Raw genomic sequence first — 15,383 nt, forward strand, 5'->3', positions numbered from 1 at the left:
AAAGTAGCATCCAAACACTGCTAGGCTAACTGTCATTCTCTGGTGTATTTCTAAATAGGTAATTTGTTATCGTCACACAAATAGAGAAAAAATCAATTTAAAATCAACATGTGAAGTAATCAATAATACTAGCTCTAAATCAGATTAACAGTGTCAAACTCTAATGTGTCTGTATAACATATATCAAGCAGGGAATGACCCTCCTCCATCAGCCCATGTGTGACAGAGTCTTTCTCAGCAAATACATACAGCCTCGCATATAAAATATTCAGCCCTTCAATCTACTATGCATGTGCCCTTGAACTGAGGTGTACCTTCACATAGTGCAAATGGTAGTAAATCAAACTAAAGCTGGAATGAACCTTAAAAAAATTATGTATCCAGGTCATAATTCATCCCAAAATCAAAAGCAGGAAATAAGACATTGGATTCAGCATAAAGAAAATGACAATTAATATTTTATTCATTGTGATATGGTTTTCATGAGAATTAAGTGTATTTCCCAATCAAATCCTCATTATTATATACTATAATGAGATATTGTTAAGTAGTATTTAAACAGAAAATGTAATTTAATTATATTTTATGCTAATTTAAATAAAAAAAAGTCACAATGCAAAAGAAAAGTTTTTTTATTGAGTTTGTTTATAGAAATTATGATTTTACAAAAGACCTGAATGTGTTTTAGTGAGATTCACATAGAGACAATGTAAAGATATTTTATAGACTGTTTAGACTATTTCCTCCTGGGAGGTCAAAAATGTGCTGTTCTGGAGGAATATTGCTAATATTACTTTTTTTTAAGCAGCATCTTGGATATAGAGCATGGCTTTGAGAATCTATTATGACCAATAACCTCTCGACTAGATTACTGCAATACTGTGCTGGCCGAATGGTTTCTGAATCCCACTAGTTTATACTGCTGTAACTAGAGTCTCTGATATCACTCCAAACACCCAACTGCCTCCCGCGGCTCCTCCAATCACAGGAAAGCAGACCTCTTATCAATTCCAAGTGCATCTGCTGCAGGAAAACCATTTTGTTACAGAACTCCCCAGTTACAGAAAGGCCACCCTGCCAACATCCAGAAATCAGACACATTCCCATTACTGAAGTCTAGGTTGAAAACTCTATTTTTCAACTTTTGGCTGGGTCAATTCACGACACGTACACAGCCAAAACTGGATTGCGTGCCTATGCCACATAGAGCCTGAAATGAAATTATGATATCGTCAACCTTCCAATTAACTTGTTTACTCGAGTTGTGAGGTGAGATGAGGCGAAAGGCCTTAGAGTACCTTTGAGTGGATTTCGAGTTTGAGCGTTCACCGCTGTTTGCTCACTGCGACTTTAGACTTATCGCCATATTAAGATTGTTAAAAGCTTTGAATTATCAAATAGGTGCCAAACTTCTGTTCAGTTCAGCGGAACAAATCTTCAAATACATAAAGAAACCAATAGGAAAAGATCTTAGTGCCAACATGTAGAACGTCATAGTGAGTTATACAGCTGTAAAAGGGCGGTTAAATGAGCCGGTGTTTGTCTCTTTACCCCTTACTGTGGCTGCTCTATGATGTTTGAGTAGTGTAAGAGAAGCCGTAACAGAAAGGAAATGATGTATGTAACCTAAGAGTGTTGTAGAGAGATTACACGGCAGGTTCTTGAGGGTCTCAGCGCAACAGAATATTATGCTAAATTTACACATACTATGTAATGTTCACCTTGAGAGAGAGAGTAAGTGAAAGAGAGCGCAAAGAGAGATATGAGTAGGCTTAGCTCCCACTCAATTTTAGCTCTTGATTTGCATAACAATGGCACTTCCCATTGATAGGTGCTGTATGAGCAGATAGTGGAACACCTAATGGCTCAAGAACATCAGAGAAGCACTCAGTACAACATAGAAGCAAAAATCCACATGGTCAAAATCAGTTACGAATAGTTAAAACAGCTGCATATGAATATGCCAACCCAGGCTCGCTGGAAAAATGCTGATATTTCTGCGAAATTATATTACGTTGCTTCTTGCACGTTTCATGACACTTTCAATAAGAAATGTCTAGTGAGTTTCACTGCGTATAATGGCATCTCGGAAATGAAATGTTCAGCGAGTGGCAGCCAAAACGCATAAAAAGTTTCCGTTTTTATTTGAAAATGGTGTTGTGTAAAGTCTCCCTCAGAAACAGTGTTAATTTCATTGACAAATAATTTTCGTCATTATTTTTGTCAACGACATTTTTTCACAGACGAAAATGAGACGATGACTAAATAAAACTGCATTTTGAATGCGTTTAAAACAATGACGAAAATCTACTCTAATTTTCGTCAATGAATAAAAATTAGACAAAAATGATAGAGAGGGACGATTTGGGAAGATATCCAGCCAGGACTGCTGTCCGGTGTGGAAGATGCGCACTTTTAAAGTGAAACGTGTTATATTATATAATTATTATTTTTTCTTGGTTATTTTTTATTTATTTATTTTGCTTACACAATAAACTGTATTTAATAGCTTCTAAGCTTTAGTTTAACCTGATGTACTGAAATAACTAAAACAGAAATAAAAAACGATAGACATTTAAAAGCAAAAACTAAAAGTTACTAAATTACTAAAACTTCTAACTAAAGTTACAATGAAAGCAGAAAAACTAAAAATCCAATCTAATCAAAATTTTAAACAAAAACTATAATAGTACCTCAATGATAAATGTGTCAATCCCTGAAAAGCACTGAACTGAATCTTTTATGTGTTTTTGCACTTGAACGATCAAAAACCATCCGCTTTGGTGAGTAAAGTACAGTAGGTTGTCGTAAGTGAACATAAACAGTTTGTAGAATATTAAATGTATTATCAGTGTATTGGATCTGTGTATTGTTAGAGAAATGTTTACTTAATGCATTACAATTTCACTAAATTAGATTTTAGTCGACTAAATCTACTGTAGATTTAGTCACCTAAAATCTTATGATATTTAGTCGACTAAAATTTCCGATGACTAAAATATGACTCTTCCGATGACAAAAGACTATGACTAAAACTAAATCAAAGTTTGCTGTCAAAATTAACACTGCTCAGAAATCACAGCTTTGACAAGAATGATATAAACAGAGGGGCTGTTTACACGACCATTATCAACTAAAAAACTTCTGAAAATGGGTTTTAAAGTTCAAGTTTTTGAAAGTGATACTGTTATCTCCATGTAACTTTTAGCAATTTTCAACCATTGAAATTTTCAGCCACTCATCTATTTTATATAGAGTCCGTTGAGAATGATTATCCTGAAATACCTAAGTAGGCTACACAAATTTCCTCAGAAAATTTAAATAATATAATATAATAAAATAAATATTTTTTTTCCCTTTTATTTAAAGTTGCCGTCTATAAGTTTTGCCTCTTTGTCACCATCTCTGTTTGAAACCTGCAATTGCAGTTATTTGAGGAATTATCTTTAAGTGGGTTGTGGATCGGTACAGCTCGTCAGCGCAGATGAATCTAATGTTTGCTGTCAGTCACCGCACCAGTGTGGATACTGTACTTCGAAATCACAGATTCTACGTCTTGGAAGAATGACCAAAATAACAATTTTCAACAGAAAATATCATCTGAAGGAGTAAAAAACACTTTTGTTCTGACCAACTGAGGTAAAAAAGTAATAAATCGCGCAGCCAAAGGTGATTAAATCTAAAGATCACTTAGCTCAGATCACGTCAAACCATGCAAATTATTATTATTGTAATATAATACTTTGTTCTCAAATTGTTAAAGATGCCTCTTTCACAAGATGTAATATACGTCTAAGGTGTCCCCTGAATGTGTCTGTGAAGTTTCAGCTCAAAATACCCCCATAGATTTTTTTAAATTAATTTTTTTAACTGCCTATTTTGGGGCATCATTAACTATGCACCGATTCAGTGCGCGGCCCCTTTAAATCACGCGCTCCCTGCCCCCCAAGCTCTCGACTATAATACAGTGCATAAACAAAGTTCACACAGCTAATATAACTCTCAAATGGATCTTTACAAGATGTTCGTCATGCATACTGCATGCATGCTTCGGGTCATGTGAGTATAGTATTTATTTGGATGTTTACATTTGATTCTCAATGAGTTTGATGGTGCTCTGTGGCTGACGGGCTAATGCTACACTGTTGGGGAGATTTATAAAGAATGAAGTTGTGTTTATGAATTGTGCAGACTGCAAGTGTTTAAAAATGAAAATAGCGACGGCTCTTGTCTCTGTGAATACAGTAAGAAACGATGGTAACTTTAACCACTTTTAACAGTACATTAGCAACATGCAAACGAAACATTTCGAAAGACAATTTACAAATATCACTAAAAATATCATGTTATCACGGATCAGGTCAGTTATTATTGCTCCATCTGCCATTTTTCGCTATTGTTCTTGCTTACTTACCAAGTCTGATGATTCAGCTGTGCACAGATCCAGACGTTAATACTGGCTGCCCTTGTGTAATGCCTTGAACATGGGCCGGCATATGCAAATATTGGGGGCGTACATATTAATGATCCCGACTGTTACGTAACTGTCGATGTTATGTTGAGATTCACCTGTTCTTCAGAGGTCTTTTAAACAAATGAGATTTATATAAGAAGGAGGAAACAATGGTGTTTGAAATTCACTGTATGTCTTTTCCATGTACTGAACTCTTGTTATTCAGCCATGCCAAGGAAAAATTAAATTTTTGATTCTAGGGCACCTTTAATGTTAACAACATCAGGATTGCGTGACTGTGTATTTAGTGTGTATTAGTGTTACCTGTAGATTTCAATTTCTGTAGCCACTCCGCAGTCCGAAGTCTTTTTCTTTTGACTATGTCTGAATCTCCAGTTGTCAACTGATGATTGTCATTTGGACTTTTCTGGATTATAATCCACCACCAAAATGATAAGTTTAATTATTGCAGCTGCTGTGCGAAAAGGCTATAAATGATCCGCCATCCTCACATGATATTGCCTACTAGCTGGGACTAAACAGACGTGACGTAAAGACGCAAAGACGAACGGCTGCATGCTCAAATTTCCCACGGAAATCCGCCAATACCACCTGAATTAGAAAACATTATTACAAGCTTACCGCTGTGAATCAGGGTAAGGAGATACTGGCTGGTTATGTACTTGCGCAAAAGCTGATTTTGGATCATTTTTAACTAAAAAAATTTATGGATTGCAGCATTAACATTTAGTATTTTTGTTGTAATTAGAAGAAATCAATACATTTTACAATTATAATAAAAAAGGATTATTTTATGAGTTATACAAGACATGTTTGTTAAAAGAAAACAATGATGGGAACAGAATTACATTTAAAACAGGCTTCTCATGTAATTTCACAAACTTCCGGTTAAAGCCCTGCCCACTTCCAGATTTATTCAAATACAGATACAGATATAAATAATTTTGAGATTGTTTGAGATACAGATACAGATATTGGCTCCGCTGCACACCCTTAATGCTAACAACCACTTGCAACTTCTTGGCAACCACCCAAACACCCTAGCACTGTGGCAGTTTTGCAGAGTTTTGAATATGCATTTTCAGGCAGAATATCTGAAAATCTATTTTTTTAAACACTGGAGAATTTCTTGACTCAATTTTGAACTCAAGTTTTTCTGCGGTGCAGTGCATGAACATACAATGAATTCATATATTTATATATATATATATATATATATATATATATATATATATATATATATATATATATATATATATATATATATATATATATATATATATATATAAGCTTTTTACAAACCACTTGAAATCTTAACAAAAATGCCTAATGTGTTCATCGAGCCATGATTTCAAAGGATACGTTTTACAAAACGGGTCAATGGTGAACATATCTGTTGCTCTGAACATTCAGCGATTGTAGAGTAGCATCCGCTTAGTGTCTCATGCTGTGACAATCCACATCCTCAGTGCTTGCATGAAGACATTAAAGCCTAATGTTTAACTTATCATATTCTGGGCATTCTGATAATATGATCATGGATCAATGTAATGTGTTCATTAAGAAGTCATGGGATATAATGGGAATAACATGGGAATATGAATAGGATGGGATTGAGAATGAGGACTGTGTGAAGCTCCTAAGGAAATTGAGACTACATTGACACATCCTAGACATGTATGCCAAGATCCCTGAAAATGGCTGGCAGACATTCAAGACAGAAAATGTAGACTAATGGCGATGGCAGGAATACAGCATTGCATACATGTTTTGCACTGACTTTGGCAAAATTCCGCTGACTAATATTAGTTTTTTTCTGCTCCTGTGAAAAGCAAAAAGCAAAGCCAATGTTAGGGAAAATATCAAAATCATTAATTACAAAAATACTATTGCTCTTTGACTGAAATGACAAGTGTGAAACCATGCAAATGACATTCAAAGTGAGTCTACCTTGAATATATGGCAGTCTGTATATTCCAAAAGCATTTTATAAAGCAGTCAAGTTTGAGAGACTGTATTTTGGCATTTTGTGAATAAAATCAAGGAAGGTTGTCAAGTATGGATCTTCTATGCTCACAGATGATTGTCCACTTTTTACTAACTATAAATAACTTTGCAATACATGTAAAAAAATTCTCATTAATTTGCAACTACATGTCAACTAACTCTCAATAGAATGATAGTAGACTGTTAGGGTTCAGGTTAGTTGAATAAGTTGATGTGTAGTTGCAAAGTTACTTATAGTCAGTAGAATATGGAAGCTTGTTTCCGCCATGAAATAAAAAATAAAAAAAAAAGGTAATTGCTGCTTTTTATCTCACAATTCTGACTTTTTTTCCCCTCAGAATAATAAGCTAAAAATTGTGAGTTATAAAGTCAGAATTGCGTGATATAAAATCAGAATTGTAAGTAGGGGTGTCGCAATATACCGATATTGACTATAACCGTGATATTCAAAGCATGAAATATCGATATTGTGTTAATTTAGGGTGTGACGATATACCAGACAGTAAGTTGCGATTATTTTAATAGTCATGGAATGAGAAATGTTATATTAATCTGTTAACAGCGATTTTCTTTGTTCATATATTTAAATTATTTTAAGTACCGCATTTTCTTTACTCGTTTTATTCAGCGTGATGTAGCTATGCATACAGTTATATGCCCTTAAAATTCAAGATACATGGGCATTTTTTGCCCCGACAATTTTTTGTCATTATATCATATTATAAGATGTAGTTGTTTTACAATATCACAGGAGCAAAATTACCGTTTTCCCCAAATCAGCACAAATGCAGTGTTCCTTCAACTTGTTAAATGAACAATGTGAGTTACATTTTAGACACAGTATTGTTAATATTGTTTTTTTTCTTTATTTCGCCAACGAAAATTTCAAAATGATGAACAGCAGAACAACCCCCATGCAACAGAAATGTTTTTGTTTTTCTGACTGAATCCGCGTTTAGAACGAATGAATCCGAGCTTCGTTCCGTTTGACTGACTCACTCATTAAGACAGTGACTTGATGGCACTTACTGGCAGTATAGTGTAGTTTCATATTTAAGGGACATTTTAATTAAAAAGTTAAAATTAGAAAAATTGTAAATGCTGTGTAAATATATTAATGCGAATTCTCTTTCTGTGTCACCTCTGTATTGCAAGGATGGATTTTGTTGATAATGATTTCATTTGATTGGTAACAGCCATAATGTATAGGCTACTATGCTAGTATTCATTTTTATTTCTTCAGGTCTTAAAAAGCCTTAAATTTGACTTTAAAAATGTGCAGCAACCCTGAAAGAGAAAAACTAAATAAACAAAGTAAAATTTATTTAGACTGATACATTTTTCCCCTCAAGGATTCTATAAATATCGCCATTATATCAATATCGTGATATTTTTTGGCCACAATAACTGTGGTGTGAAAAATCTAATATCATGACAGCTCTAATTGTGAGATATAAACTCGCAATTGTGTGTTATAATGTCCAATTGTGAGGGAAAAAAAGACTGACGGTTTTTCTTAGAGTTGCAAGTTTATATCTCACAATTCTGAATTTATAACTCGCACTTGTGTTTATATCTCGCAATTTTGAGAAAAAAGTCAGAATTGCGAGTTATAAACTTAGAATTGCATGATAAAAACTCACAATTGCAAGAAAAAAGTAGGAATTGTGACTTTATATCATGCAATTCTGACTTTATAACACGCAATTCTGAATTAATAGCTCACAGTTGCAAGTTTAAATCGCAATTCTGAAAAAAGAAGTCAAAATTGTGAGATGCATACTGGCAATTGTGAGAAAAAAGGTCAGAATTGTGAGATAAAAAGTCGCATTTAGCTTTTTTATTGTTTTATTTAGTGGCAGAAACAAGCTTTCAAAGTAGAAGTTGGAGGAGCATCAAAATAAAGTGTTATCAGATATTAAGCAGACACTCTACTAATACTCTAATGACTGCTAGATGACATGTAGTTGCAAAGTTGCTAAGCTAGTAGATACAATGAGACAATACAACGAGTCAATGGTGTCCACTGTCCAATGTTGTTTTGGACACCACTGACTTTGACTGTATGGACAAAAACAGCTGAAATAAAGATCTTTTATGTGTGTTCCACAGAAAGAAAAAAAAGAAATTCATACAGGTTTGAAGCAATATGACGGTGAGTAAAAGATGACATGTTTTCATTTTTGGGTGAACTATCCCTTTAAGAGGCTGTTCATCCAGTGACTCACCAGCACTATCATCAGCTTAACCACTACACTTCAAACCGAAAGCTTATCATGTTCACAATTATGCATCTCAAACCATCACAACTTGCTGCTGCAGTCATGCTTAATCATTTGCACACAAAGTGAAGAAAATGAATTTAGTGTTATGATTGTCTTATCCACAAGGCTGCGGCGCATAACATTTTTTTCCACGGCTACACAGCTCATCTTTGTGTACCGCAGCTCCCAATGTGTGACTGAAATATGTTATACAGAAAACTGAACATTTTTTAGATGAAAAAAAAGACTGCAAAGAGTCAATTAGTCTGAAATGGACAAAGATAAGCAACAGTTTTCATCGTCAGCTAATTTTCTTCATTAATCAATCTAGATCTGGCCTTTGCCAGCATGTGGAGATATGCAAGAAAATCTGAAGTGTCCAATTAGGGCAATCAGTTATTTTCTATTATGTTGATTGTCAAACAAATCTTTTGGAAAAGAAGCCAGCAATGATTCACAACAACATCTCAATGGTTTTTCCTTTTTCAGTTTCCTGTTTTATGTCCCTTCTTTTAAATACAATGAAAGCTGCAGCTGAAGCAGGATGGCGTCTCTCATTTTGTTCACTGTGATGTTGAACGTGACACAGTTGTTGGAATAATGGGGCCAGGATTAAGATTTCATCCTTCAGCCTGACACATTGCAGCAGACAGCTTCGCAGCTTCGCCGAGCTGTCTTCAGAACCACTGCTGTGGCTCCAGATATTTTTTTCTTGCAGTGACTGCTTTGATATGGAAAAAACACCAGAGTGGTCTCTCTCCCTGCTTCAAGCGCCCTTTCCTGCTGTGTGACAATTCCGTGCCTAGATTCATTCCCACTCACATGCACTTTGAACAGCCCAGTCAACCTTCACAGTCAAGCCCTACTATCAGAATGTCAAATGAAGGCATTGTGCGAAATTATACCCATCCATCAGTTTTTAACCCAAAGCCTACAGGCTTAGAATTTAATACTTAGGCTTGTTTTAACTTTGAATTATTAAAGATTAGAAAGAGTCAGTTTTATTAAAAATAAAATACAAATGTATTTACTTCATGCTATCATGCTGATATTTGGGAAAATTCATGTGATGTTGCTTAAAGATGCTCTAAGTGATCCTGGGTGGAGTAATTTCCTGTTGACGTTCAAAAGTGTTGTCAAACAAAACAGAGGCTAGCTAGACCCTCCTTCCCTCCTCCTCCTCCTCCCCTCCCCTCCGTGCTTCCTGAAACAGTCATGAACGTGCATTTAAAATCATTCTTGTCAGTTACAGGCTGGAGCATGTTTATTATTATACATTTTCATTCATTTTGGTGGCCTTTTTGGCCCAAGCCTCCATTAATTTCAGACCCTACTAGCCAGAGCATCAATCAGTCAATACTGATCATTTGCAAATTGTCGACTTTATCAATAAATAGCGCTCATTTCCAAAATTTTGTGAATTGTGAGTATATTTTCTTTAAAACAAAATTTGATTCCAGTTGAGCAATTTTGTGTATATCTACATTGGTTAGTGACGTCACGCAGGTGGTGGAGTAATAACTTCTGTAACCCCCTGGAGTCTGAGGCTGATTTGGGGCCTGGAGAATTTTTGAAATGCCCTGACATTTGTGCTTTTTACAGTTCATAAACATATTAATGACAGAAGTGACATTACACTGTATTCAGCACAAACTAGGCTACCATAATATGTGAGGAACATGTATGTACATGTTTGTGTTTTTGAAGGAATAACGTTTATGCAAGGTTATTGAAAAAACTAAAAACTTTAGTCACTGAAATAAGGCCACACAGTATGCGTGGAGGCGTGAATCATCATGAATAATGAGTGATTCTCACCTGAGAAGACAAAAGAATCACATAATAATGACCTGAAATGACTTGCATAATAATGAGCTCCTTCAGTCAGGTAGGCTATGAAAAAATCCTCTGTGATCATGTGGTGTATATCAAACATACAGAAAAAACAGCAATACTGTGAAATATTATTACAATTTAAAATAATGGTATTCTATTATATTCTTTAAAATATAATGTATTTGTGTGATGCAAAGTGTCTGAACAATTATGTTACCTCTGTGGCATTTCATATAGGCTTTTAGCTTAAAAGCATGCTCATTTGGAGAAATATTGATGGATTCTCATATGTTTGTCAGTTTTCTATACAGAAGAGTAATATTTATTCATTATTTATTGTCGTCACTGTGAACGCTGGATACTGTGTTTACAATTCATACTTGCAGCCGGAGGGCGCTCTGTGCACCTTTAGTCCACAAATGCCTGCTAAAGAAGAATAGGCAATCCAGGAACCAACCGAACTAACAGAGGCCAGAGATCGCTAACTATGGCTATTCAAAACACTTTTCAAGACAATAAATACACGGTTGAGACGATGTATGCATGTATTGACTCAGAATTTGCGTCTGAATAACGCTGGCTCTGTGGGCGTGGCCGCATTAGCGGATAATGAGCTGAATCAAGGACTTCTGACATGGCTCTCTTTTCATACAGATTACATAAACAGAGAATATTTGTTTTCGATTTGACTTACACGATTTAAAACCTGACATTTAAACGTTTTTTTAGACATAAGTCTAATTTTTTTGTTATTAGTATTCACTATCAGATTGGACTTCCTTCAGAGGGAGACGAAAGATCACGCATCATGTTAGTTTTCTTTATTTTGCAAAAAGCACAACATTTTGTTTTTACTCTGAGTGTACACAAATAAAAGAAGATATTCCACAGATTAAAATGGTGTATAACTTTTAATTGTATGTGCAACATTGACGGAGTATTTTGAGTCTCTTTCACACTGGTAAGAAGAAAACCTCGGTGGTATCACTGGCGATACCTCAGACCTCAGAGTGTTAATGAACCCATTTGAGATTGAATTAATGCTAGATTTTTTATTTTATGTAGGAATGACACCCAGTGGTCGAAATAGGTACTGCAGTCCAAATTCAAAATATTGTTTGCCCGCCCCCTCCTTCAAAGATGCGGGTTGCCAGCTTGAGGACATGCAACAAGAGGGAGCGCAATTGACAATGAAATCTGAGGAGACTTACACACTGTAAGCTGATGAGTTGATTTATCTGTGTTTTAATATGCTGTCATTCATAGAGATTTTTAGATGGATGCAGAGAGGTAGAATTTGCGATTCTCTGACCCAGTTTGTTTGCTGGTTTCCATGGCTGCAATCCACTATCGTTCCAACCACACAACTTTGCAGTTAAGGTTAGGGTTAAAAGGATGTTGATCCAGGAACATGTTGTCCTTGGTGAAATCACATTCACCCTACTGGTCTGCATCAAGTTAGGTGAACATGATTTCACCAAGTACAACAATCTCTGTTGATCCTGGAACAACATTCCAATCAACCAATCAGATTTGAGGGACAAGCTTACAGTTTATGTCAAGTTTAGGCTTACAACCAGGGGCTTCTACATAAATGTTATTCACCCTGATTTTAGGGATAAGTTATGGATAGGGTTAAGTTTAGGGGCAGGGATATTAGGACTACATTTTCAGATGGGAATGTTGTTTCAGGATCAACAAAATATGTTGATCCAAGAACATGTCTTATGGCATTTCCACACCTTGTTTTGTTCGGAAACAGGTACTTAATTTATTGTAATGTTGCATTTTCCCCTTGCTTTGGTTCGCTATCACAAGGCAACATTTCAAAGCGTAACAAAATGTGTTTATGCAAATCACATGCGAGTAAAACTATCCTCTTATTGGTCAGAGATTCCCATGCATCATCCATCAAGATGATTGATAGGAGCTTAGTGTGTGTTATTTGTAAATTGAGACACCAGCAAACACTATACGAATGTATCATTCTCGCTGTTAAAATATATATTATATTATATTATTATATATATTACATTTGTATTAATTCAAACGCACTCTCTCTGGATCTCCCAGCACTGTCTAGTAGGCTAACTGTGTCAAGACACGTACAAACACTATACGAATGTTATAATGCAGCAGAGCAGGAATCAAGGCTCCGTCGGGACACAACATTTTAAGATGAAGAGGCGCTTTAGTTTTCAACTGCAGTAACTAATGTGCTCACTCACAGAATCAGACACAACTGGCTTTTATATAACACATTTCCCATTGTGAATATGATATTGTTTGGTCCGTTGGGTTGGATTGCTTTCACATCTCAAGCGAACCACCCCAGAGTTCATTTGCAATCATGTCGAGACTACCTTGTTTAGGCGGTCTCAGAGCGACTGTTTTGGTGCGGATCCAAGCGTGATTACCATGTTCACATATGCCTAAACGAACCAAATCAAGGGAGAAAATGCACCAGGTTCCAAAGCAAATGCTCAGGTGTGAAAGCACCCTTAAATTTGATTGGTTGATTGGAACGTTGTTCCAGGACCAACAAAGATGTTGATCCAGGAACATGTTGTACTTGATGAAATCACATTCACCACTGAGACTAACAGCCTTAGTCATCATTAACTTAAATGCATACCTCGGGTCTTTAGTGACCCTGAACGTCATTCACCACCCTCCTCCTCATTCATTTTTTAAAGTTAGACTTCAACCTTCTTGGTATTCCTCAATCAATTCATTATAAAGAATATAACAAGGAAAAAAAAATATATAAAATTATAAAAGAATGCCTATTTTTTCATTAATGTTTTGTAAAAATTGTATAGGGTCGCTAACGACCCGAGGTGTGTATCAGTGTATGTATATTTTTTTCTGCACAACAATAATTGAATTTTAGATGATGGAATAAGTGCAATTCACCTTTATTCCACAAGGTGACAATGTCTGATACACAATGCTGAAGTGATGACTCATTTAGACAGAAAACGAAATAATAAGAAAAACATGAAATGGCTCAGAAATTTACTGCAGAGCAAGTACTGAACGCAATCAAATATGACTGTTACTGTCACTGGATGGATCTGGTGAAGTTGTTAGCGATCGAAATATTGATTTTGAAGGTGTTGAAAATTATATCGTTTTGAGAATACGTTTGAGATCGCGAATGGGCTCATATTCGTGACCTCAAACATAAAACTATGTTAAGCCTATTATTTGCTGAATTTACTGGGAAATGAGCTCTGATGAGGACAGTGATGATGGCATAATACATCTGCTCAAACTCAAACAGAGGAGTTTTATATTATCATGACAGGTAGAGATCCTTCCGTATTAGATATAGAGCCGGGTTGATAAAGACCCAAATATGTAAGAATGATTGGTGAAACAGTCATGCATTTAAGGAAACTTAAAGGGATAGTTCACCCAAAAATGAAAATTCTGTCATAATTTAGTTCCCATCAAGTTCCAAAACTGTATACAATTCTTTGTTCTGTATACAAAGGAAGATATTTTGAAGAATGTTTTTAACCAGGCAGATCTCACCCCCATTGACTTCCATAGTGTTTTTTTTTTTCCTACTGTGGAGGTCAATAGGGGGGTGAGATCTGCTTGGTTACAAACATTATTCCAAATACCTTCCTTTGTGAACAGCAGAACAAAGAATTTTATACAGGTTTGGAACAACTTGAGGGGGACTAAATAAAGAAAGAATTGCCATTTTTGGGTGAACTGTCCATTTAAGTTTCATTTAATTTTTTTTTTTTTTTTTTTTTTTTTTTTCATTCATGGCTGTATTTAGGGTTCTACAGATGAAAGTGATTCATACAGGTTTTAAATTGTTTAAAATATATTTGCATTTTATCAGCCGTTGCCCACACTGCTCTCTAGATATTGGCCAGTATTTATAACTGAACTGCATCATAACAAAACCAATATTGTAAAATAAATATTCCAATAATGCAAAGAACTAATCAAGCCCCAATAAAAAGGGAAAAAAGGAAAACTCACTTCAGTCCATTGACCTTGGTTCTGTACCATGAGCATGACGCAGGGGTCAGACTTATTGAGCGTGTCTCGGTCCAACAGGGACTTGCAGGAAACACGCAGCTCCACCTTGGAAACACAAGCAGCAGGGCCTCCTATCCCTGCCACCGGGGACGTCGCTTCCTGTGAGTCACTCATCTTGACAGAAAGTTGAGTGCGGAGGGTCAACCGGAGATGGGAGACGGGCGATCTTTAAAAGCCTCAGTTTGATTGAACCAGGACTCTCCCATGCAGGGAGTCTACCTTTAAATGTAACCTTGTGTTGTTTCTTCGCAAAGCAAAAGATGTGGAATGTCTTAAAACGTATCTGTCAGTTCGACTTAAAGTTCTTCACAGAGAGACATCTCTACGTTTGATTCGCTTTAGAGGAGAATGAGCTGCTGGGAGTGGTTCAGATTTAAAGGGATCAAATGGGATGTTGTAAATCAGAGATGTCCATTAGTATTACAACAGGAAAATCCCAGATGAGATCTTCTCTTCACAACAGACTCCTAAGCAGGAAATAAGCATGTGAGCATAAGAAATTTACTTAAAAAGATTTACTTTTAACGTCCAATGAATGGACAAAAGCACTGAAATCGCACTATTGACTTACATTGAGGAATACAAGGTTCATAAGTGAGTATATAGGCTAAATTAAAAAGTGAGCACTCTGAATACCATATGAAGGGACTGAATGCGTTTTTGCATCTTTCTGTGCAGCTTTTCTTTGTTTTCTTTGTAAACATGAGATATAGAGTCTTTAGTGTCATCTTGCTCAT

General features: G+C 35.7%; 1 protein-coding gene across 1 annotated transcript in view; it reads right to left on the reverse strand.

Annotated features, from left to right (window-relative positions):
• The window catches only part of cpne7 (copine VII), a 78,472-nt gene extending 63,712 nt beyond the window's left edge, over positions 1-14,760 (reverse strand). The window contains exon 1 of the mRNA XM_067401409.1: positions 14,587-14,760. Within this exon, the coding sequence (XP_067257510.1) occupies positions 14,587-14,760 (174 nt within the window). The remainder of the gene's footprint in view (positions 1-14,586) is intronic.
• Between the last annotated feature and the right edge of the window lie 623 nt (positions 14,761-15,383).

This window comes from Chanodichthys erythropterus, chromosome 11 (assembly GCF_024489055.1).
Source record: "Chanodichthys erythropterus isolate Z2021 chromosome 11, ASM2448905v1, whole genome shotgun sequence".
In the NCBI taxonomy this organism is placed as follows: Eukaryota; Metazoa; Chordata; class Actinopteri; order Cypriniformes; family Xenocyprididae; genus Chanodichthys; species Chanodichthys erythropterus.